General features: G+C 39.3%; 1 protein-coding gene across 1 annotated transcript in view; it reads right to left on the reverse strand.

The window, feature by feature from the left end:
• Window positions 1-26,368, reverse strand: part of LOC150082408 (testis-expressed protein 2) — a 187,251-nt gene that overhangs the window by 131,288 nt on the left and 29,595 nt on the right. Inside the window, exon 2 of the mRNA XM_090380511.1 lies at window positions 5,943-7,495. Coding sequence (XP_090236637.1) covers window positions 5,943-7,427 — 1,485 coding nt within the window. The 5' untranslated portion in view covers window positions 7,428-7,495. The remainder of the gene's footprint in view (window positions 1-5,942; window positions 7,496-26,368) is intronic.

The following is a 26,368-nucleotide window of genomic DNA, read 5'->3' on the forward strand; positions in this document are numbered from 1 at the left end:
AAGGCAGATATTGTTGGGATATCAGAGACATGGTGTCACACAGATATAAGGGATGCAGAACTGCAATTTGGGGAGTACAATGTCTACAGAAAGGATAGACAGGATAGGAAGGGAGGAGGGGTTATGCTATTAGTTAAGAAACACATAAAAACCAAGGAAGTGAAGCCAGCCGACATCGCTGGACAGTGCAGTGTTGAGTCAGTTTGTTGTGACATAAGCATTGGGAGATCAAAATTGAGAGTAGGAGTGTGCTATAGGCCTAATGACTCTGATGAGTATAATAAGGAACTGTACAGGGAAATAGAGTGGGCCAGTAAATCAGAGAGTCTTATAATGGGAGATTTTAATTTCCCAGATATTGACTGGAATTTGGGGGCTGGTTACTCATGCACCAGCAGGGCTTTTGTGGATTTATTGGATGATTGTTTTCTACATCAGCATGTTCGGGAGGCAACTAGAGGGAGTAATACTCTTGATTTGATTATCAGCAGTGATTCTTCATGCATTAAGAATCTGCAGATAAATGAACCACTAGATGGCAGTGATCACAGTGTGCCGAAGTGGGATTTACTCAAAGAGGTAACTACCATTAGGGGTAAAGGGAAGGGTTATTGCTTTCGTAAAGGCAACTACGATGGACTGAGACAGTATTTAAATTCTATACAGTGGGACCAACTGATGATGTTACCAACAGCAAATTCAAAATGGGAAACATTCAAAGAACGTATCGTGGAAGCTACTATGCTTTACGTACCAACTAAGAAATATTGTTCAAGGTTTAGGCCTAAGTGGATGTCAGACGAACTAATGAGACATATGGCAGAGAAGAAAAATGCATGGGATACATACAAATTAACACGTGACACAGAAGCCTATGATAGATACAAGTTGATCTGTAACCAAGTTACAAAGGAGGTTAGGCAGGTGAAGGCAGATTACGAGAAATATTTGGCAAGGGATGCAAAGTAAAACAGCAAAGAGTTCTTTACTTATGTAAACTCTAGAAGGAAGGGGAATGCCAGAGGTGTATTCAACTCTAGCAGTAAGCTACAGAATCTTGAAATAACTGGGAGTAAAGTGGAGGAGAAACTGTTGAAGATAAACACAAGAAAGGCACCCGGGGTGGATGGGATCTATCCAGTTGTATTAAAGGAGGCAGCAAAGGAAGTAAGCAAACCCTTAGCCATAATTATGAGTGCTTCCTTGGACTCAGGGGAGGTACCCATAGACTGGAAATGTGCAAATGTGACGCCAATTCACAAAGGAGGATCAAAGGCTGACACAAGTAATTATAGACCTGTGAGCTTAACTTCTGTTCCAGGAAAATTAGTGGAGGCACTGGTTAAAGAAGCACTGCAGGATCATTTAGACAAGACTTCAGTTATAGCTCAGACACAGCATGGTTTTGTTAAGGGGAAGTCTTGCCTGACCAACTTGATTGGATACTATGATGCAGTCACAAAAGAACTGGATGCAGGGAATAACTTTGATATTATATACTTGGATCTTAGAAAGGCTTTTGATACTGTTGCACATGGAAGACTGCTACACAAATTGGAGCAGTGTGACATTGGAGGCAAATTGCTGCTATGGATAAAGGGGTGGTTGAGGGGGAGAAGACAGAGAGTGGTAATCAATGGACACTGCTCATCATGGACTAATGTTATTAGTGGTGTCCCTCAGGGCTCAGTGTTGGGTCCATTATTGTTTTCTGTACATGTATTTATAAATGATATTGATGATGGTATATCAAGCTTAATGTCCAAGTTTGCAGACGATACAAAGGTTGGCAGGGTTGTCAAGGACACTACTGACACTATGTTGCTGCAACAGGATCTGGAAAGGTTGAGCAGATGGGCTGAGAGGTGGCAAATGAAGTTTAACATTGACAAATGTAAAGTACTACACATGGGAAACAGCAACCCCAGAGCAACGTATCAACTCTGTGGTACTACACTGACAGTGGTAGAGAATGAAAGGGACTTGCGAGTGGTTGTGCAGGCAGATATGAAGTTCTCTGAGCAGTGCAGACGGGCTGCAAGAGTAGCTCATGGAGTATTGTCAATGATATACAGGAATTTTTCCAGCAGGGATAAGGAGGTGATTATTCCATTGTATAAGGCAATGGTCAGGCCACACCTAGAGTACTGTATACAGGTCTGGAGGCCTCATTTCAACAAGGATGTAGAGCTGCTGGAACGAGTACAGAGAAGGGCAACAAGATTAGTGAATGGAACAAAGGGGTGCTCTTACAAAGAAAGGCTTAAGTTTTGCAAATTACAGTGTCTGGAGACTAGGCACCAGCGAGGTGATCTGATAGAGGTGTATAAAGCCTTGAATGGTTTAAGCATGCTCAATGCTGATGTGATTCTTCCTCTAGCTCAGAATAATCACCTGAGAGGGCATAAATTCAAATTGAGGAAAGACAGATGTAGGATAGACGTGCGGAAATTTGCCTTTAGCCAGCGGGTGGTTGGTTGGTGGAACAGACTTCCATCCCTTGTGGTGGAGGTTGATAGCCTAAATAAGTTTAAGGCTCAGCTGGACAGGTATTTTGAACGAACAGAGGGGTGAAGTGGAAGTGGGTTTTTTTTTTGGCTGATGCTGCATAAGCTTGCTTTCTTGCATCAAATGCCTCTACTAATGCTAATGCTAAAAAATGCAAGCACAAATGCCATGCGCCAGGAATCCGGAAATTGCTGTTTTATATAGATTCTGTTATATAGAACAAGCAGGCGATCCATAGATGCAGGTGGCAGATGTTTAAGCATTTCATAATGGATGCCATCTGGTCCAACAGCACTTGCCTTGGAATGATAGAGAGCTCTTTTTAGTTCCTGCAGAGTGAAAGGCAGGTTGTAGGGAAAAAAGCCTTTCTGTGTGAAATTTATTGCTTCTTTTTCTCTTTTATGTTTCAGGACCAGAAACTCTGGGGAATAGGATGATATCCCAGAGATGTTTGAAAATGTTTCCCCAAGGGCATTGGCTATTGCAGTGGGCTCTACAATAGTGCATCCATTATAGTCTAGGATCGATGAAGGGTGGGATGTATATTTTCCCTTCATTTTTCGGATTTTATCCCAGACTACCTTAGAGTTGGTAGACTGGTTAATAGATGATGTAAAACGGATCCACGATTCCCTTTGACTCTGACGGTGAATGTAGCGTGCTTTGGCTCATGCACGCTTGAAGGCTATTAGATTAACAGTGGTAGGATATCGGCAGAATATCCCCCACGCTTTGTTTTGAGCCTTTTTTGCTGCTGTGCATTGTGAATTCCACCATGGCTTGGGAAAAGGTGGAAACAGGGCAGATGTTTTCGGTATGGCATTGGCAGCTGCTTGGATGATATTTTCTGTAATGTACGTTACTGCATCATTGATAGGCCCTGACTGACGGTACTGAGGTCAAAACTTGCCTGATGTTGGAAGGCAGTCCAGTCAGCCTGATCAGTCTTCCACTGTGGTAACCTGAAAGGAAGACATGGTCTCCCACTGTGTAACGAGGTTATCACAGGGAAGTGATCACTTCCATATGGGTTCTCCTCCACTTCCCAAGTGAGTGAAGGGAGTAGAGAAGGGGAGCAGATAGAGAGATCAATGGCAGAAAACGTACAGATAGGCATGTGGAAGAAAGTGTTTGTTCCAATATTTAGAAGGGAAATGTCATTTAGCATACGCTCTGTGACTCGTCCCCTTCTATTGATGTTAGCACTACCCCACAGAGTGTTATGTCCATTAAAATCCCTGAGAAGTAAGAAAGGGGGAGGCAAACTGCATTATAAGATCATCAAGCACCTCGTTTTCCAAGCTGCTGCTGCTCATTCCAATAGAAGCAATGCAAGAACCACTTTCACCTCTGCCAGCAGCTACTGTTGTTAATCTTTTAGTCTGTGTATTCCCCGAAGCTAGCAGTTTTCTGACCCACCTAACACTGCTTCGATAGCATCAGAAAATAAACCAAGTTAACCAAGGTAGAAATAAATCCTAGTTTCCTTAGCAACTGTGGACTGACAAGGTCACCTTGTTACACTTGAGATGGCTTTACCAACAAACAACCGCTACTGGGTTCCTATTCACCAAAAATAATGTTTTAGAAATACCACCATCAGGTACGATGGTCTATCAGTGTGGGGGTCTGGTATATAGGAGATGAACTTATCGGCCAGTTTTTATTGACAGCCTGCTGATTGGAGCAAAATATTATGCATTATAAAAAAAATTATGCTCCTGTACAGCTATCTCTTTGACACAGTGTTAAACATGCCTATTGAAAAGCGACCATCATACACAATGTTGTGTTTGTTTGTTTTTCCCTTCAAACAGAATCTGTTTATGTTTGTTTCAAAAGTACACTGATGTTTTTAGACTGAACTGATGATGGAAAACAACTTTCTCCTGAGGAAAAAAAGCAGTTGATTAAGCAAAATTTAAATTTAGAAATCATAAAATCTAAACAGTTAATATTTAGTCCAATTTTAATATTAATTTCAAACATTTTAGCCCAAATATGACAAAACGTTTTAGATGATAAAGAGCCTAAATCTAAAAATAAGCAAAATAGATGCTAGTGAGTTTTAATTGAACACCCTGTGTGTGCATGTGTGTGTGTGTGTGTCTGTGTGTGTGTTTTTAATAAATTTTGTACTTGCAAGAATCTTAGTATATGCAAAGGTTAATTTCAGGTTTTGTCCAGATTCTTGAAGCGAGGTTAATGGGATTAGATTTTAAGTATGGTAATCTAGTACTATAGGCATTCCTAGTGAAATAATCAATGTTTAATAATATCTGAAATAAACCTGAAAGTATACTAAGAGTTGCAGTGTTTTGAATTACCCTTTACTGTAAAGTAATAGGTTTTTGTTTTTTTTTTGGCTGATGCTATATAAGCTTGCTTTCTTGCATCATATGCTTCCACTAATGCTAATAGAATCATCAAAACTATAGGGTCGAGAAAACACCCTTACTTGTTATTCAGAAGCAATGAGCCAAGAGAATAATGGTGCAGTATTTGGGATACAAAAGCAAGACAGTGTTCTGCCACACTATGCATTCTCAGTTCATCACTGGCTAGACAAAACATTTCCAGGACAATGGATCTGTAGGAGTGGAACCAGTATAATGAGCTGCTCTCATATCATTAGATTTAAACTCACTCAATTTCAATTATTTGAGACTATGTAAAGCTGCACGTTTACAGAGTGAAAATTTCTAATACAAATAATCTTCAACAACAAATTAGAGAAGTCCAATAATATATTACAGCAGACATTTTGAATTCTTTACAGACATGCTGTAAAGAATTCAAATCATGAATTACAATTAAAAATGTGTTTTTAGATGAAGGGCAACATGCAGAGAAAATTCTGTAAATTATTTCTTATTTCCCCTTAGTTTCATACATTTTGGATGCTCTGCATAAGGATTAAACTATGATGTATAACACAGATTTAAGTATTCCCAATTAAGGGGCATTTTTATTTTTCATGTTTCGAAATGGCATATTACAAACACAGAATGAATGAATATGCCATTATGAAGATGGCATATTCATTCATCTCTGTGTTTGTAATATAGAGATAAATGAATATGCCATTATGAAGATGCACATATTTATTTATTAAGAAAAATAAGCTATAATTTTTAGATGAGGAAGATGCAGCACTGTCAGGGGATGACAATTCACCAAATCAGATGAATAAATGCCAACCTAAGAGTGATTTTCATTTAATTAGTCCTGAACAGTGCTACAAATATACAAGCTATTCTTAAACATCATCGGGATGTGATTGTTTTGTTAGCTAGTGGTGAAAAGTCTGAACAATTTTGAAGGCAAAGCATAAAATAAAATAAAAGTTCAGTTGATTTCCACATACTAAATAAATACAACTATGATTTAGGACCAAAAATTCTGGAAATAATATCAGTAAATAAAAAGGTTACCTTGTATATTCCTGATTCTTCTTCATTGGATGGGAGAATTTCTAACGAGGGCAAATTATTGGGATCTGGATGTGAAGGTATTTTGTAATGTTCAATTGGTTTAAATAGCCACCAAAGTGAAGCACTAATGATGGATGTCAGAAGAACACCCATAATCATACCTGAGAAGTATGGAGGAAGTGGGGCTAGCAGACAAGCTACAATTGGAATTAATACTGAGAGCACACAATTTGTCCAAGAAGATTTAAACTTTTCATACTGCATCTTTGCTTCTGTAAACCATATCTGAAGACATGTAAGGACACAGCTAGATACATTTTTTTCTAATGGAAACTCCTCTACTGGAGTTTCCTTTGTTAACTGGCTGTGAATCTCACTTTTGTTGATTAAATCTTTGCTGCATTCACTCTCTGTGTTTGTAACATTTTCAGCACATCCTAGTTCTTCTTCTTCACCAATATCTGCTTCCCATTGTTTATTTGCAATCAAGGCCGAGAGAGTCATTGACACATTTGTTTTATAGGACACTTGCATACGTTTTGGAGAGAGCAAAGCCTGGGACCCTGTGCTGTGAGTAGGAGATTGTATTCTTTTCTGAGATGATGTGAATTTTGATACAGCAAGTTTTGAAGTTTCAAGGTCATCTTGTGCATCATGATAGGAATGCTTTTCTTCAGAAGAATCCCTATCTTCTTCTGAAGAAATATGCGAACTAACTACAATGCTATGACTTGTTTCACTAACAGAAATTGGTTGCACTGCTATAGAGGAAGGAATTCTTGCATGACTTCCATCACTTTCTCCTTCATTACTTTTACACTCATCAGGTGTTACTATATCTGATTCTTTTCTTTTTTCACTACTTGAGCATAAAGGAAGAGTTATACTATGTTCTTTGTTAATCCTTTCTCCTAATGTTTTTGCTACTCTTCCTTTCAAACCACTCAGAATAGACCAAGTTTCGGCATCTGGATTTGATCCGCTTTCTAAACTTGGTTTTTTTCCTAGCTTTGCAAGATACTCTCTTACAGATTCTTTTACAGGTGATGGTTCCTGAGAGTCTTTTCCATCCTGTGATAGTTTCTTTGGTAAAGGTAAATATGATGAGCCTTCAATATTTTGTTCATTTTGACTAAAATTTAAAGATTCTTCACTTGTTGGTGTTGTGTCACCTAAAGAATCTTGTGTACTTAGAGTGGTAAAGCTATTTTCTTTAATGTATCCAGTATGTCTACTTTTCGTTTCAGGAAGAAATCCTAAGTGTGTAAAACTTGGACTAATTGTTTCATCACAAGGAATAGAAAGTAATGGAGCAGATCTTTCACGCTGTATTGTTGATGTGGTATGCTCTATTGTTGTTTCATCCTTTTCACATGACAATTCTTCCAGATCTTCTCCCGCAGTGTTAAAACGGAATGCCATAAGAGGAGCAGGAGAGGAAGATGCCTTCCCTTTCAATTTTGAAAGGGAAATCTTGCTGGCCATGGTGGTTATTTTAAATACTTGGAGGTAGTTTTCACGAGGAAATGATGAAGCTTGAAGAAACCTACATCCTGAAATACATGAAATGTTATTAACAGTCACTGTGAAATTATAATGTCATATAAAAAGAAACACCAAATAATATAAAAGAAGCTTTAAATTTTTTTTTTAAACTATAGCAATTGCTTGTTCCAAATTATATTTTCTTTCTAAGTGTAAACTTATGGTAAGTCATGCTATACATCTGGATAAACATGTCAAAGGTAATAGCTGAGTTAGTATTCAATCTCCCATTTCTCCATTAATTTTCAGAGGATGAAAATATTCTCCAAAATATTATTTAGCCTCAATCTCAAAGCTTAAACTCATCAAGACCATTAAGTTTAAGCTGAAGATTGACACCAATAATAGCTTGCCTTTTCTTGAACATTCTATTCACTACAGAAAAAGACAGGGTGAATTTGCAGGTTTACAGAAAGGCAATATATTCTAGGAGATACATAAAAATGACAAAAAAAAAATAAAATAAAATAGTAACATCAAAAAATTTAAACAGTAGATGACTGAAAACTTGTGACATCAATAAAAAAACTTCAGGTGAAATGAACTATCAAAGAGTTATTATTAAATGAGTATCCAGGTAAATTAATAGCACTACAGAAAAATATACATATAACAAAAGCAATGATACAACACAGAATACTAATTACAAAAAAAAAACAAGTAGTAGTGATTTTTTACACGAAAAAGATCAATGAAAAAATTAGAAAAAAGTTCTAGCCTTGAGGTGGTTATTAAGCGGATTAAAATAAATGAGTTAATTTAAAGATCCAACACCATATTGGAACAGAGATGTGTAATATAAAAATAAGTGTAAATGTGGCAAGGCATACAAAGGTTAGAACAGGACTTTTGAAACTTTTATAACACAAGATATATGAGAACACTCAATGTAATTCTTAAGGCTATTTCAAAATTCCTTTCATATTAAAGACTGCTAATTGTGGAAATGTATTTTGCATTCGTAAGAATAAATGGGGGTATCGTGAAAATATCGTAATGTGAAACCAATAGCACATTGTGATAGTAACTTTGCAATAATTGTATACTTTGTATACTTGCGTGTACACCAATGCTAGGAGTTTAGTAAATAAATTTGATGAATTTGAGGTTTTGCTCAAAACATCAAAGGCAGATATTGTTGGGATATCAGAGACATGGTGTCACACAGATATAAAGAATGCAGAACTGGAATTTAGGGAGTACGTCTACAGAAAAGATAGACAGGATAGGAAGGGAGGAGGGGTTACGCTATTAGTTAAAAAACACAAAATCGAAGGAAGTGAAGTCGAGTCAGTTTGGTGTGACATAAGCATGGGTAAATCAAAATTGAGAGTAGGAGTGTGCTATAGGCCTAATGACTCTGATGAGTATAATAAGATACTGTACAGGGAAACAGAATGGGCCAGTAAATCAGAGAGTCTTATAATGGGGGATTTTAATTTCCCGGATATTGACTGGAATTTGGGGGCTGGTCACTCACACACTAGCAAGGCTTTTGTGGATTTATTGGATGATTGTTTTCTACACCAGCATGTTCGGGAGGCAACTAGAGGGAGTAATACTCTTGATCTGATTATCAGTAGTGATTCTTCATACATTAAGAATCTGCAGATAAAGGAACCACTAGGTAGCAGTGATCACAGTGTGCTGAAGTGGGATTTACTCAAGGAGTAAATCCCACTTCAGCACACTACCATCAGGTAACTACCATCAGAGGTAAAGGGAAGGGTTTTTGCTTTCGTAAACGCGACTATGATGGGCTGAGACAGTATTTAAATTCTATACAGTGGGACGAACTGATGATGTTACCAACAGCAAATTCAAAATGGGAAGCATTCAAGGAACTAATCTTGGAAGCTACCAGGCTTTACATACCAACCAAGAAATATTGTTCAAGGTTCAGGCCAAAATGGTTGTCAGATGAACTAATGAGACATATGGCAGAGAAGAAAAATGCAGGGGATACATACAAATTAATGGGTGACATGGAAGCCTATGATAGATATAAGTTGGTCTGTAACCAAGTCACAAAAGAGATTAGGCAGGCAAAGGCAGAGTATGAGAAATCCTTGGCAAAGGATGCAAAGAAAAACAAAAAGAGTTCTTTACCTATTTAAACTCAAGAAGGAAAGGGATGAATCAGATTGGTCCACTGGATGTTGATGGTTCAACAGTTGAGGATCCTGCTCAGGTGGCTAACAATCTAAACGAGTATTTTGCATCTACATTCACACATGAGGAGTTATTCAGGAAGGGGAATGTCAACATAGGTGAAGTAAACATTGGCAATGAGCCAGATGATTTTCTAATAACTGAGAGGAAAGTGGAGGAGAAATTGTTGAGGATAAACATAAAAAGGGCACCCGGGGTGGATGGAATCTATCCAGTTATATTAAAGGAGGCAGCAAAGGAAGTAAGCAAACCCCTAGCTATAATTATGAGAGCTTCTTTGGACTCAGGGGAGGTACCCATAGACCTGGAGATGTGCAAATGTAACCCCAATTCACAAAGGAGGATCAAAGGCTGACACAAGTAATTATAGACCTGTTAGTTTAACTTCGGTTCCAGGAAAATTAATGGAGGCACTGGTTAAAGAAGCACTGCAGGATCATCTGGACAAGAATTCAGTTATAGCTCAGACACAGCATGGTTTTGTTAAGGGCAGGTCTTGTCTGACCAATTTGATTGGATACTATGATGTAGTCACAAAAGAACTGGATGCAGGGAATAACTTTGATTTTATATATTTGGATATTAGAAAGGCTTTTGATACTGTTGTGCATGGAAGACTGCTGCACAAATTGGAGCAGTGTGGCATTGGAGGGAAATTGCTGCTATGGATAAAGGGATGGTTGAGTGGCAGAAGACAGAGAGCGGAAATCAATGGACACTGCTCAACGTGGACTAATGTTATTAGTGGAGTTCCTCAGAGTTCAGTGTTGGGTCCATTGTTGTTTTCTGTATTTATTAATGATATAGATGATGGTATATCAAACTTAATGTCCAAGTTTGCAGATGATACAAAGGTTGGCAGGGTTGTTAAGGACACTACTGATGCTATGCTGTTGCAACAGGATCTGGAAAGTTTGAGCAGATGGGCTGAGAGGTGGCAAATGAAGTTTAACATTGACAAATGTAAAGTACTACATATGGGAAACAGTAACCCCAGATCAACGTATGAACTCTGTGGTACTACGCTGACAGTGGTAGAGAATGAAAAGGACCTGGGGGTAATTGTGCAGGCAGATATGAAGTTCTCTGAGCAGTGCAGACGAGCTGCAAGAGTAGCTCATGGTGGTTTATCAATGATATACAGGAATTTTTCTAGCAGGGATAGGGATGTGATTATTCCCTTGTATAAGACATTGGTCAGGCCACACCTTGAGTACTGTATACAGGTCTGGAGACCTCATTTCAAGAAGGATGTAGAGCTGCTGGAACGAGTACAGAGGAGGGCAACAAGATTAGTGAATGGAACAAAGGGTTGCTCTTACGAAGAAAGGCTTAAGTTTTGCAAATTACAGAGTCTGGAGACTAGGCATCGGCGAGGTGATCTGATAGAGGTGTATAAGGCTTTGAATGGCTTGAGCATGCTCAATGCCGATGGGATTTTTCCTCTTACTCAGAATAATCACCTGAGAGGGCATAAATTGAAATTGAGGAAGGACGGATGTCGGATGGATGTGCGGAAATTTGCCTTTAGCCAGCGGGCAGTTGGTTTGTGGAATAGACTTCCATCACTTGTTGTTGAAGTTGATAGGCTAAACAAATTTAAGGCTCAGCTGGACAGGTATTTCGAACGAACGGAGGGGTGAAATGGGAGTAGTGGTTGTGCTTTTTTCTTTCTTTCTTTTTTTTTTTTTTTTTTTGGCTGATGCTGAATAAGCTTGCTTTCTTGCATCATATGCCTCTACTAATGCTAATGCTAATAATGGGGAAGGATTTTGATAAATGAAAACTAGAAGCCTTTTCATCAAGATTTTTAGCCATTGTTGTATTAAAATAGAAATAATGGGAGAAATATTAAATAGTAACTATGGAAAGAATTTTTCAAAAATAAAGTAAGGATTACATGGAGTGGAAGGGAGGGGACAATAGGCTATGAAAATACTTTTAAAACAGGACATTAGAAGTTTAAGAAAGGCAAATTTGTCAAAATTGTCCTCACTTGTGTGTGTGTGTGTGTGTGTGTGTGTGTGTGTGTGTGTGTGTGTGTGTGTGTGTGTGTGGGTGGTATGGTTGTTTATTGGCGCATTAGCTGCAATGGCTATAGTGCACCTATTTGTAGGAGTATTAAAAAATTATTAATAATGAAGCCAGTTTAAATTAGTTTCAGTTCTGAAACCTATTCATAAAAAAGGATACACTCCAATTTGTTTTAAAAAGCAGAAAAGTTCGTTAACATTTGCGTCCTCTCTAATGATATGAAGTAGGTGGTAGATGACTTTCATCTACAACCTATGATACATGATATTATATACTTGGATCTTAGAAAGGCTTTTGATACTGTTGCACATGGAAGACTGCTGCACAAATTGGAGCAGTGTGGCATTGGAGGCAAACTGCTGCTATGGATAAAGGGGTGGTTGAGGGGGAGAAGACAGAGAGTGGTAATCAATGGACACTGCTCATCGTGGACTAATGTTATTAGTGGAGTCCCTCAGGGTTCAGTATTGGGTCCTTTATTGTTTTCTGTATTTATAAATGATATTGATGATGGTATATCAGGCTTAATGTCCAAGTTTGCAGACGATACGAAGGTTGGCAGGGTTGTCAAGGACACTACTGACACTATGCTGCTGCAACAGGATTTGGAAAGGTTGAGCAGATGGGCTACGAGGTGGCAAATGAAGTTTAACATTGACAAATGTAAAGTACTACATATGGGAAACAGCAACCCCAGAGCAACGTATCAACTCTGTGGTACTACACTGACAGTGGTAGAGAATGAAAGGGACCTGGGGGTGGTTGTGCAGGCAGATATGAAGTTCTCTGAGCAGTGCAGACGGGCTGCAAGAGTAGCTCATGGTGTATTGTCAATGATATATAGGAATTTTTCTAGCAGGGATAAGGAGGTGATTATTCCCTTGTATAAGGCAATGGTCAGGCCACACCTAGAGTACTGTATACAGGCCTGGAGGCCTCATTTCAAGAAGGATGTAGAGCTGCTGGAACGAGTACAGAGAAGGGCAACTAGATTGGTGAATGGGACAAAGGGGTGCTCTTACGAAGAAAGGCTTAAGTTTTGCGAATTACAGTGTCTGGAAACCAGGCACCAGCGAGGTGATCTGATAGAGGTGTACAAAGCCTTGAATGGTTTGAGCATGCTCAATGCTGATGGGATTCTTCCTCTTGCTCAGAATAATCACCTGAGAGGGCATAAATTCAAATTGAGGAAAGACAGATGTAGGATAGATGTGCGGAAATTTGCCTTTAGCCAGCGGGTGGTTGGTAGGTGGAACAGACTTCCATCCCTTGTCGTGGAAGTTGATAGCCTAAATAAGTTTAAGGCTCAGCTGGACAGGTATTTCGAACGAACAGAGGGGTGAAGTGGAAGTGGTTATTTTTATTTATTATGTTACTTTTTTTTTTTGGCTGATGCTGCATAAGCTTGCTTTCTTGCATAAAATGCCTCTGCTAATGCTAATGCTAATCAACCAGTGAAATACCACCACTTTGCTGGAGGCTTGTTGTGTTTTATTAGAGGCTTGAAGTGGTGAAACCCATGTTTAGTCTCTAGAGCAAAGTTTCCGGCATCCCCCTCCCCCCATACTTCTCCTTCAACCCATGCATGGTACTAAGTACTATAGGTTTTGATACCTTTCGTGTTTGGGGTTTTCATAAAAAAAATGTCAATGGTTCTCGACAATTAGCCAGATTTTGAAGTATTGCAGCTCGATGTTGTTGATACTGTGGACAGTCAATCAGAATGTGTTTGACTGTTAGCTGTTCTAAGCAGTGTGGACACTGAGGAGGATCATCGCCCATTAGTAGATGGAGGTGAGTCAGATGGGTGTGCCCTATTCTAATTCGTGTGAGTACCACTTGTTCCCGCCACACTGTCTGATTGTTCGAGTGCCAGAACTTTGGGTCTTGTTTCAGCTGGAAAAGTTTGTTATTCGTTTGGGTATGCCATAATTCTGTCCACTGTGCATGGCATGCTGCTTGAATTAAGATATTATAATCTGGCGCTGGTATAGGGACAGAGGTTATGTCTAAACTTGGACTTTTGACAGATATATCAGCCACTTCATTCCCTTTTATGCCTGAATGTGCTGGAATCCAGCAAAACTTCACAAGTTGTTGACGATGATAAATCTACAATAAAAAACTCCTGATTTTCATTAAAATATGGTGATTCTTTTGAGATGTATTCTGCATTGCTCTAATTGAGCTGAGAGAGTCAGTGTAAACTATGTATTTTGCAGATGGATGTAGAGTCAAATTTTTACAGTTCTGCTGAAAAGCTGCTGTACTCAGGTGGAAGAGATGCTGATATGATAGCAGAGGGAAACACTGCTGCTGCTCCAACAGTTGAAAGAGATTTGGAACCATCCTCACTTGTTATGCTAAAATATGTTAACAAGGGCCTTAGTTGACCGATGCTTTATATAAGCATCTATTGTTTACATGTATAAATTGTTGCAATTGCTCATTGTTTGATAATACAGTATACAGAAACTTTTTCGACAGTGACATGAAGATTATTATCTAGGAGTAGGACACACACTTAATGTTGAAATCTGTTTCCTTACAAAAATTAATTCCGAACAACAACAACGTTATTAATTTTAGTAAGGAAACAAATTTACTGAAAAGGGTACAGAGAAGAGAAAAATTAGATTGAGAACGAGGGTATCCTGTGCAGACGTACATTTTTGCCGCTCCTGGAACAGAGAAGTTTTTTCTGATTTATTAGCTTAAATTGGCATATTAACTTATTTTCTAGAGTTGTTTTATATTCTTATTTATGATACTTAGATTAAAGTAACTTAGATAGAGTTTTGTAGGTATTACTTAGTATCGGAAAGGGTATCAAATCCAAGTGTTTACCGTTCGTAATTGCCGCCATTGTAATGCGATACAAAATATCTCGAAATAGATAGCATAAGCTTAATATAGTATAGTATAGTACATAATATTGTCAATTAATCAGATAGTTGATCTTGTTGAACTTCATTGTCAATTAAATTGGACTTTTAATTATACATATAACGACTTGGGTTACGAAACATAAATAATTAGTAAAAAATAAATAATTAATACTTAACTTGATATGGAAGTTATATAAAGGGATTTCGTAGATGACACTCGATACTGAAACATAAATATAGCGTTATAACTGTGTTGAGATATAAGTTTAGGATTTTAATTTTGTACTGAAATTGAAATTTTATTGAAATTAAATCGAAATCATGACTCTGATCAGAGCAACAAAGCAAAAGGCTCAAGCTAATGGGAATGCTGTGACTCGGGGAAGAACTGAGGGGGGCAGTTGCCCTTTGAATCACAGCCTATTAAAATGCACAACTTGCTTGATGTTTGTGGAGCAATCAGGTACGGGACATGTTACTGCCATGGGGGATGTCTTTGTTTGTGCGCGATGCAAGGAGTGTAAAGAAATCAGGCGACAACTCAGCATTGTTATGGGCCTATATGAGAGCTTAAAGGACAGGGTGGATGGCCTCGAAGGATCTCAGCTGCCCACACCAATGCCAGAGCTTGCACTTGGTCATCACGCAACACAGCGGCAGCCCCCAAGGCAGAATGCGCTGGTCCCAAAGGAACTAGTAGTTGTTGGTGACTCTATTGTCAGTGAAACGGGAAACATGCTTTGTAAAAAGGATAGGTGGAACAGGACCAGGGTATGTCTGCCAGGGGCAAAGGTTGATGACGTTGTAGAGCAGATATCATCTTTTAAGAGCACAAAAGGTGATATAGTTGTACACATTGGCACTAATGATATTAAGAGTAGGAGACCAGCGGAATTACTTAACAAGAACAGGTAACTGTTGAAAAAAAGCCGTGAATTAGGGTTGAATTTGAAAGTGTCTGCAATTCTGCCCAGACACGATAGGAGGGAGTATATGATGAGAGCCCTGTCAATCAATTCGGCCCTGGAAGGATTGTGCAAGGCTCAAGGGGTAGAATTTTTTTCAGCCTGGTCTGTACTTGTTAAAAGAAGAGACTGCTTCTACAGGGATGGGATACACTTATATAGAAAGGGTGCAAGAATGTTTGCTGATGCTATCGAGGCAGTGTTAGTTGGGTCGGAAAACTGCTAGATTAGGGGGATACAAGGACTAATAGATTAACAGTAGCCACTGGCAGAGGTGAAAGTGATTCTTGCACTGCTTCTATTGGAATGAGCCGCAGCTGGAAAATAAGATGCAGGATATTTCAGAGACTGCTGGGAATCATTGGGGTACAAATAAACACATAGGTTGTGTTAGGGTAGCTAAGAAAAAGAACAGGTGCATGTATACTTGCGTGTACACCAATGCTAGGAGTTTAGTAAATAAATTTGATGAATTTGAGGTATTGCTCAAAACATCAAAGGCAGATATTGTGGGGATTTCAGAGACGTGGTGTCACACAGATATAAGGAATGCAGAATTGGAATTTGGGGAGTACAATGTCTACAGAAAGGATAGACAGGATAGGAAGGGAGGAGGAGGTTATGCTATTAGTTAAGAAATACATAAAATCCAAGGAAGTGAAGCCAGTCGACATTGCTGGACAGCGCAGCGTCGAGTCAGTTTGGTGTGACAAGCATTGGGAGATCAAAATCGAGAGTAGGAGTGTGCTATAGGCCTAATGACTCTAATGAGTATATTAAAAAACTGTACGGGGAAATAGAGTGGGCCAGTAAATCAGAGTCTTATAATGGGGGATTTTAATTTCCCAGATATTGACTGGAATTTGGCGGCTGGTCACTCACACACTAGCAAGACTTTTGTGGATTTATTGGATGATTGTTTTCTATCAGCATGTTCAGGAGGCAACTAGAGGGAGTAATACTCTTGATTTGATTATCAGTAGTAATTCTTCATGCATTAAGAATTTGCAGGTAAATGAACCACTAGGTGGCAGTGATCACAGTGTGCTGACGTGGGATTTACTCAAAGAGGTAACTACCATTAGGGGTAAAGGGAAGGGTTATTGCTTTCGTAAAGGCGACTACGATGGACTGAGACAGTATTTAAATTCTATACAGTGGGACCAACTGATGATGTTACCAACAGCAAATTCAAAATGGGAAACATTCAAAGAACTTATCTTGGAAGCTACTATGCTTTACGTACCAACTAAGAAATATTGTTCAAGGTTTAGGCCTAAGTGGATGTCAGATGAACTAATGAGACATATGGCAGAGAAGAAAAATGCATGGGATACATACAAATTAACACGTGACACAGAAGCCTATGATAGATACAAGTTGATCTGTAACCAAGTTACAAAGGAGGTTAAGCAGGTGAAGGCAGATTACGAGAAATATTTGGCAAGGGATGCAAAGAGTTCTTTACTTATGTAAACTCTAGAAGGAAGGGGATGAATCAGGTTGGTCCACTTGATATCGATGGGTCAACTGTTGATGATCTTGCTCAGGTAGCTAACAAACAATGAATATTTTGCATTGACATTCACACATGAGGAGTTATTCAGCGAGGGGAATGCCAGAGGTGTATTCAACTCTGGCAGTAAGCCAGAGAATCTTGTAATAACTGAGAGTAAAGTGGAGGAGAAATTGTTGAAGATAAATACAAGAAAGGCATCTGGAGTGGATGGGATCTATCCAGTTATATTAAAGGAAGCAGCAAAGGAAGTAAGCCTTAGCCATAATTATGAGAGCTTCCTTGGACTCAGGGGAAGTACCCATGGACTGGAGATGTGCAAATGTGACCCCAATTCACAAAGGAGGATCAAAGGGCGACAAGTAATTATAGACCTGTTAGTTTAACTTCTGTTGCTGGAAAATTAATGGAGGCACTGGTTAAAGAAGCACTGCAGGATCATTTAGACAAGACTTCAGTTATAGCTCAGACACAGCACATGGTTTTGTTAAGGGGAAGTCTTGCCTGACCAATTTGATTGGATACTATGATGCAGTCACAAAAGAACTGGATGTAGGGAATAACTTTGATATTATATACTTGGATCTTAGAAAGGCTTTTGATACTGTTGCACATGGAAGACTGCTGCACAAATTGGAGCAGTGTGGCATTGGAGGGAAATTGCTGCTATGGATAAAGGGGTGGTTGAGGGTGAGAAGACAGAGAGTGGTAATCAATGGACACTGCTCATTGTGGACTAATGTTATTAGTGGAGTCCCTCAGGGTTCAGTATTGGGTCCATTATTGTTTTCTGTATTTATAAATGATATTGATGATGGTATATCAAGCTTAATGTCCAAGTTTGCAGATGATACGAAGGTTGGCAGGGTTGTCAAGGACACTACTGACACTATGCTACTGCAAGAGGATCTGGAAAGGTTGAGCAGATGGGCTGAGAGGTGGCAAATGAAGTTTAACATTGACAAATGTAAAGTACTACATATGGAAAAGAGCAACCCCAGAGCAATGTATCAACTCTGTGGTACTACAATGACAGTGGTAGAGAATGAAAGGGACTTGGGGGTGGTTGTGCAGGCAGATATGAAGTTTTCTGAGCAGTGCAGACGGGCTGCAAGAGTAGCTCATGGTGTATTGTCGATGATATATAGGAATTTTTCTAGCAGGGATAAGGAGGTGATTATTCCCTTGTATAAGGCAATGGTCAGACCGCACCTAGAGTACTGTATACAGGTCTGGAGGCCTCATTTCAACAAGGATGTAGAGATGCTGGAACGAGTACAGAGAAGGGCAACAAGATTATTGAATGGAACAAAGGGGTGCTTTTACGAAGAAAGGCTTACGTTTTGCAAATTACAGTGTCTGGAGACTAGGCACCGGTGAGGTGATCTGATAGAGGTGTATAAAGCCTTGAATGGTTTGAGCATGCTCAATGCTAATGGGATTCTTCCTCTAGCTCAGAATAATCACCTGAGAGGGCATAAATTCAAATTGAGGAAAGACAGATGTAGGATAGACGTGCGGAAATTTGCCTTTAGCCAGCGGGTGGTTGGTTGCTGGAATAGACTTCCATCCCTTGTCGTGGAAGTTGATAGCCTAAATAAGTTTAAGGCTCAGCTGGACAGGTATTTCGAACGAACAGAGGAGTGAAGTGGTTATTTTTTATTTATTTATTTGTTTTTTTTTTTTTTGGCTGATACTGCATAAGCTTGCTTTCTTGCATCAAATGCCTCTACTAATGCTAATTAGTTGGGGAAGGATAGGAACAATATTCTTGCTCAGAAAGGCTTGATTTCACTCAAGCTAAACAGAATTGAACTTGTAAACATACGCTAGCCCAGTTTAAAAGTAAATCTACAGGTATAAAAATCCTCAAATCTACTCTCATCAGAAAACCCAACAAAAGCATGCCAACCTCTTTAAACTTGAATGGAGACTAGAGCAACTCCCACCTGACACCCAGCTGATCAGTAAACTTTTCAGGCAACACAAATCCATTAGAATATTCTACAAAAGGTTCCTTACTTAGATTGAAGTGCATAAATATGATGCTCTCACACCAAGTACTTCTTTTCCCTGGAATACATACACACTACAAAACAATCACCATTGCTGCAATCTATTAGCATTAGCATTAGTAGAGGCATTTGATGCAAGAAAGCAAGCTTATGCAGCATCAGCCAAAAAAAAAAAAAAAAAACCACTTCCACTTCACCCCTCTGTTCGTTCAAAATACCTGTCCAGCTGAGCCTTAAACTTATTTAGGCTATCAACCTCCACCACAAGGGATGGAAGTCTGTTCCACCAACCAACCACCCGCTGGCTAAAGGCAAATTTCCGCACGTCTATCCTACATCTGTCTTTCCTCAATTTGAATTTATGCCCTCTCAGGTGATTATTCTGAGCTAGAGGAAGAATCCCATCAGCATTGAGCATGCTTAAACCATTCAAAGCTTTATACACCTCTATCAAGGCTTTATACACCTCTATCAGATCACCTCGCTGGTGCCTAGTCTCCAGACACTGTAATTTGCAAAACTTAAGCCTTTCTTCGTAAGAGCACCCCTTTGTTCCATTCACTAATCTTGTTGCCCTTCTCTGTACTCGTTCCAGCAGCTCAACATCCTTCTTGAAATGAGGCCTCCAGACCTGTATACAGTACTCTAGGTGTGGCCTGACCATCGCCTTATACAATGGAATAATCACCTCCTTATCCCTGCTGGAAAAATTCCTGTATATCATTCACAATACTCCATGAGCTACTCTTGCAGCCCGTCTGCACTGCTCAGAGAACTTCATATCTGCCTGCACAATCACCCCCAAGTCCCTTTCATTCTCTACCACTGTCAGTGTTGTACCATAGAGTTGATACGTTGCTCTGGGGTTGCTGTTTCCCATGTGTAGTACTTTACATTTGTCAATGTTAAACTTCATTTGCCACCTCTCAGCCCATCTGCTCAACCTTTCCAGATCCTGTTGCAGCAGCATAGTGTCAGTAGTGTCCTTGACAACCCTGCCAACCTTTGTATCGTCTGCAAACTTGGACATTAATCCCGATATACCATCATCAATATCATTTATAAATACAGAAAACAATAATGGACCCAACACTGAGCCCTGAGGGACTCCACTAATAACATCAGTCCACGATGAGCAGTGTCCATTGATTACCACTCTCTGTCTTCTCCCCCTCAACCACCCCTTTATCCATAGCAGCAATTTGCCTCCAATGTCACACTGCTCCAATTTGTGTAGCAGTCTTCCATGTGCAACAGTATCAAAAGCCTTTCTAAGATCCAAGTATATAATATCAAAGTTATTCCCTGCATCCAGTTCTTTTGTGACTGCATCATAGTATCCAATCAAGTTGGTCAGGCAAGACTTCCCCTTAACAAAACCATGCTGTGTCTGAGCTATAACTGAAGTCTTGTCTAAATGATCCTGCAGTGCGTCTTTAACCAGTGCCTCCATTAATTTTCCTGGAACAGAAGTCAAGCTCACAGGTCTATAATTACTTGTGTCAGCCTTTGATCCTCCTTTATGAATTGGGGTCATATTTGCACATTTCCAGTCTATGGGTACCTCCCCTGAGTCCAAGGAAGCTCTCATAATTATGGCTAAGGGTTTGCTTACTTCCTTTGCTGCCTCCTTTAATATAACTGGATAGATCCCATCCACCCCGGGTGCCTTTCTTGTGTTTATCTTCAACAGTTTCTCCTCCACTTTACTCCCAGTTATTTCAAGATTCTGTAACTTACTGCTAGAGTTGAATACACCTCTGGCATTCCCCTCGCTGAATAACTCCTCATGTGTGAATGTCGATGCAAAATATTCATTTAGTTTGTTAGCCACCTGAGCAGGATCATCAACACTTGACCCATCAATATCAAGTGGACCAATCTGATTCATCCCTTTCCTTCTAGAGTTTACATAAGTAAAGAACTCTTTGCTGTTTTTCTTTGCATCCCTTGCCAAGGATTTCTCGTAATCTGCCTTCGCCTGCCTAACCTCCTTTGTAACTTGGTTGCATATCAACTTGTATCTATCATAGGCTTCTGTGTCGTGTTAATTTGTAAGTATCCCATGCATTTTTCTTCTCTGCCATATGCCTCATTAGTTCATCTGACATCCATTTTGGCCTAAACCTTGAACAATATTTCTTAGTTGGTATGTAAAGCCTAGTAGCTTCCAAGATAAGTTCTTTGAATGCTTCCCATTTTGAATTTGCTGTTGGTAACATCATCAGTTGGTCCCACTGTATAGAATTTAAATACTGTCTCAGTCCATTGTAGTCGCCTTTACGGAAGCAATAACCCTTCCCTTTACCCCTAATGGTAGTTACCTCTTTGAGTAAATCCCACTTCAGCACACTGTGATCACTGCCACCTAGTGGTTCATTTATCTGCAGATTCTTGATGCATGAAGAATCACTGCTGATAATCAAATCAAGAGTATTACTCCCTCTAGTTGCCTCCCGAACATGCTGATGTAGAAAACAATCATCCAATAAATCCACAAAAGCCCTGCTAGTGTGTGAGTATCCAGCCCCCAAATTCCAGTCAATATCTGGGAAATTAAAATCTCCCATTATAAGACACTCTGATTTACTGGCCCACTCTATTTCTCTGTACAGTTCCTTATTATACTCATCAGAGTCATTAGGCCTATAGCACACTCCTACTCTCAATTTTGATCTCCCAATGCTTATGTCACACTAAACTGACTCCACACTGCACTGTCCAGCGATGTCGACTGGCTTCACCTCCTTGGTTTTTATGTGTTTCTTAACTAATAACATAACACCTCCCCCCTTCCTATCCTGTCTATCCTTTCTGTAGACGTTGTACTCCCCAAATTGCAGTTCCGCATCCCTTATATCTGTGTGACACCACGTCTCTGATATCCCAACAATATCTGCCTTTGATGTTTTGAGCAATACCTCAAATTCATCAAATTTATTTACTAAACTCCTAGCATTGGTGTACACGCAAGTATACCTGCACCTGTTTCTATTCTTAGCTACCCTAACACAACCCATGTGTTTACTTGTACCGCAATGGCTCCCAGCAGTCTCTGAAATACCATGCATCTTGTTTTTCAGGCTTCTGCTCATTCTAATAGAAGCAGTGCAAGAATCTCTTTCACCTCTGCCAGTGGCTACTGTCAATCTATTGGTCTTTGTCTCCCCCCAAGCTAGCAGTTTTCCGACCCACCTAACACTGCCTCGATAGCATCAGCAAATATTCTTGCACCCTTTCTATTTAAGTGTATCCCATCCCTGTAGAAGCAATCTCTCCTGTTAACAAGTACAGTCCAGGCTGAAAAAAATTCTACCCCTTGAGCCTTGCACAATCTTTCCAGGGCCGAATTGATCGACAAGGCTCTCATCATATACTCCCTCCTATCGTGTCTGGGCAGAATTGCAGACACTTTCAAATTCAACCCTAATTCTCGGCTTTTGTTCAACAGTGACCTGTACTTGTTAAGTAATTCTGCCGGTCTCCTACTCTTAATATTATTAGTGCCAACGTGTACAACTATATCACCTTTTGTGCCCTTAAAAGATGATATTCGCTCTACAACGTCATCAACCTTTGCCCCTGGCAGACATACCCTGGTCCTGTTCCACCTATCTTTTTTACAAAGCATGTTCCCCGTTTCCCTGACAATAGAGTCACCAACAACTAATACAGGCTTTCCTCGACTTACAGAAATTTGACTTTACACCAAGTTTTTGCCGGCCGGTGCAAATTAAAAAAAATTGTGGAAATGTATTTTGCATCCGTAAGAATAAATGGAGGTATCGTGAAAATATTGTAATGTGAAACCAATAGCACATTGTTTATTTATTATTTATTTTTTTCCCTTTGGTAACTCGTTTCAAGACCTCGGAAGTTGAAATTTTCGCTATATAAATGAGCTATTTATCTCTCTAAAAGGTCATTTTTATAATGGAAATTGCACTACACTTTCATCGTTATCATATGTTCTGTTTTAAGAATCAATTCTGAATGCCTTTCTTATATTTTTTTTAAGCACGTTTCTGGAGGCCACTACCATAAAATAATTTGCACTTTCTAGTTTATTAAACTTTTCTGTTAGTGCATTTAATTATAAATGGGTTGTAAACACAATCTTATTGCATTTGGAATAATCCCGATAACTGGAATTGTTTGGGTTTTTACATTATTATGATGAAATGTGTTTCCCCTTCACTGAAATATTCAATCATTCCTATTTACCGTATTTCCCCATGTATAAGATGCACCTTTTTTCGAAAAATTTGGGGTCTAAAAACTGGGTGTGTCTTATACAGTGGTTGTAGATTTTTTTTTTTTTACTTGAATTTCCCACTTTTTCGCGCTTGCTGTCTTTGCACTCATTATTTCGCACTTGTTACCGGTATATTAGGTTATGTTTTGCCACGTTCTGCCCAGAAATGGCTCAGAAAAGATTTTTGTACAGTGCTCAATTCAAGTTAAAAGTGATCCAGTTTGCAAAAGTGAATGCAAATCGTGCTGCTGAACGTAAGTTTGGTCCTATATCACCTTTTGTGCTGATACGAGACTGGCTACAAGAAGAAACCCTACTGAAAACGCCACAGCAGAAGAAGGCCATTAGAGGCAAGTCAGCAAAATGGCCTGATTTAGAGAGGGAATTGAAGATATGGATTGAGGAGCAAAGGGCAATTGGAATTCCTGTGTCCACAAAGATGGTTCAGCATGAGGCAAGAAGGATTGCTGATGAAAAATAAGTTACTGATTTCAAAGGAGGACACAATTGGTGCTTCAGGTTCATGAAATGGAATTGACTAAGTACGCGTACACACACCAGACTTGACCAAAAGATGCCTGAAAGCTATGAGAAGAAGGTCCTTGAATTTCATCGTTTTGTCATTCAATGTCGGAAGACACATAAGTTTGAGTTGGGACAGATTGCAAATATGGACAAAGTCGCCCTTCAATTTGATGTCCCAAGTAACAGAATTGTCGATAAGAAGGGGTGAAAACTGTAACTGTGAAGACAAGTGGACAAGTTGTTCTAGCTTGTTGTGCTGACGAACCAAGCTGCCTCCTATGCTGATTTTCAAACACGAAACAATGCCAAAAGAAGACATTCCTCGAGGAGTGATTGTCCATGTTCATGACAAGGGTTGGATGGATCAGGATGGGATGAAGATCTGGTTTGAGAAAGTTTGGAGCAGGAGACCAGGTGGGCTCTTACGCAAACCTGCCCTATTGGTGCTTGATCAGTTCAGGGCACACATAACAAAAAATACAAAGAAGACTGCTGCAGAGCAAAAAACAAAACTTGCCATCATACCTGGAGGCTTGACATCCCAGCTCCAACCACTTCATGTCAGCATTAACAAACCCTTCAAAGCTGCCATGAGAGACGAATGGAACCAATGGATGAAGTCTTCTGGGGACAATTTGATACCAGCAGGAAGAGTGAAGAAACCAACTATAGGAGAAGTTTGTACCTGGGTGAAAAGATCCTGGGATAATATCAAGATTGAGATCGTTGTCAAGTCATTTAAGAAGTGTGGCATTTCAAATGCCATAGATGGAACTGAGGACGAGACAATATATGAAGACAGTGATTCGTCATCAGACACAGATGGGGCCAAGCTAATGGATGGGAGTTTTGACAGTGATGAGTTGTATGAATTTTATGATGAATAAAACTTTAGTTCGGTAACTTGGCTACGGAGGTGCTGGGTTAAGTTGCACATGTGTGAGTAAATGTTTGTGAATAGTACATACAGTTGGATCTCTCTTTAACGAACTTCCATATAGTGAACTTTTTTGATTTCCCCTTGGTCATTGCATTGAAAATAGTTTTCATATAACAAAGAAAATTTCCATATAACGAACTAATTTCGAGAGACCTGGGTATGCATTGTTTACCTCTGGCCTTTGTGCAATAGAGCTGATGATGTAGACAGCACAAATTAAGAGCTAAAAGGATTAAGAATTAATCACTTCAGCTTTTAATAGCTAAAGGGTTTAATGCTTAAGAGCATTCCACAATTTGGTGTTGCCCATAAAGCAATTACTGTACTGAGAAGTCGAGCTGGTCAACTGCTATCTATGTGTCTACAGTCATTAGCAAAGATTAAGGAATGTTCCCGACATGGACATTGGCTCTGGTCAACCTGTTTTCTATTTAAGCACCCTATTAGAGAATTAGGAGAGAGAGTGATTTTCCTTTATCCTGGAAATTTGTTGTTTCGCAAAAATGAGTCACCACACTTTCACCAAATTTCACCTGTCTCTGTATGGAAGGTACAAGTTGTCCTTAAATCAGTTTTATTTTAGCTGTTGTGCAAGTAACCTTACAATGTCTAAGAGGAAATCCTTGAGTGTAGTGGAAAAAGTGGAAGTGCTTAATAGTGTAGATCGTGCATTAAAAAAAAAAAAAAAAAAATCACTTTAAAATTTGGTGTCCTTGCCAGTAGTGTATCAACCATTCTGAAAAACAGTTTCGATTCTCAAACTGTTTGAGGAAATGGGACTCAGTTGGAAGCGGCCCAAAATTATGCCTGTAAAAAGATGTAGATGAAGGCGCTTTTAAGTGGGTGAAGTTGATTCAAGACCAAAACATGCTGATATTAGGGCCATTAATAAAAGAAAAAGCTATGGAGTATGCATATTTTCTGGGGCATAAAACATTCCAAGCCAGTTCTGGTTGGCTGGGCAAATTTAAAAAGCACCATGGCTTACTCGAAAAAGTAATTTCTGGTGAAAGTGGTATTGTAATTGAAGACGATTGTACCCATTGGAAAGAAACAGTTTTGAAAAAAAAAGTTATGGAGGACTACGAGCCCAAAGACATATTCAACATTGATGAAACAGGTCTATTTTTAAATGTCTGCCAAACAAGACTGACTTAAATTCAATGTCTTGTCTTGTGTAGGTGGTCAAAATAGTAAGGAGAGAATTAGTCTTGTTTAGTGCAAATATGGCTAGTAATGAAAAATTGAAGCTTTTGATAATAGGCAAAAGTAAACAACCCCGATGTTTCAAAGGAGTAAAGTCTATAGAGTTGGACTACAACTACAACAAAAAAGCTTGGATGACAGGTGAAATTTCTGAACAGTGGATTTTAAAATTCGATAGAAAGATGATGAAAGAAAACAGAAAATTGCTTCAATTTTTGACAATTGCCCTGCCCACCTTCACTCGGTAATTTCGAAACTTACAAGTGTGAAGCTTGTTTTCTTCCCTCCGGATACCTCGTCTAAATTGCAGCTAATGGACCAAGGCGTTATCAAGAATTTGAAAATGCACTATTGAAAGTGCATAC

Source organism: Mastigoproctus giganteus, chromosome 8 (genome assembly GCF_048544385.1).
Source record: "Mastigoproctus giganteus isolate SK-2022 chromosome 8, ASM4854438v1, whole genome shotgun sequence".
Taxonomy (NCBI): Eukaryota; Metazoa; Arthropoda; class Arachnida; order Uropygi; family Thelyphonidae; genus Mastigoproctus; species Mastigoproctus giganteus.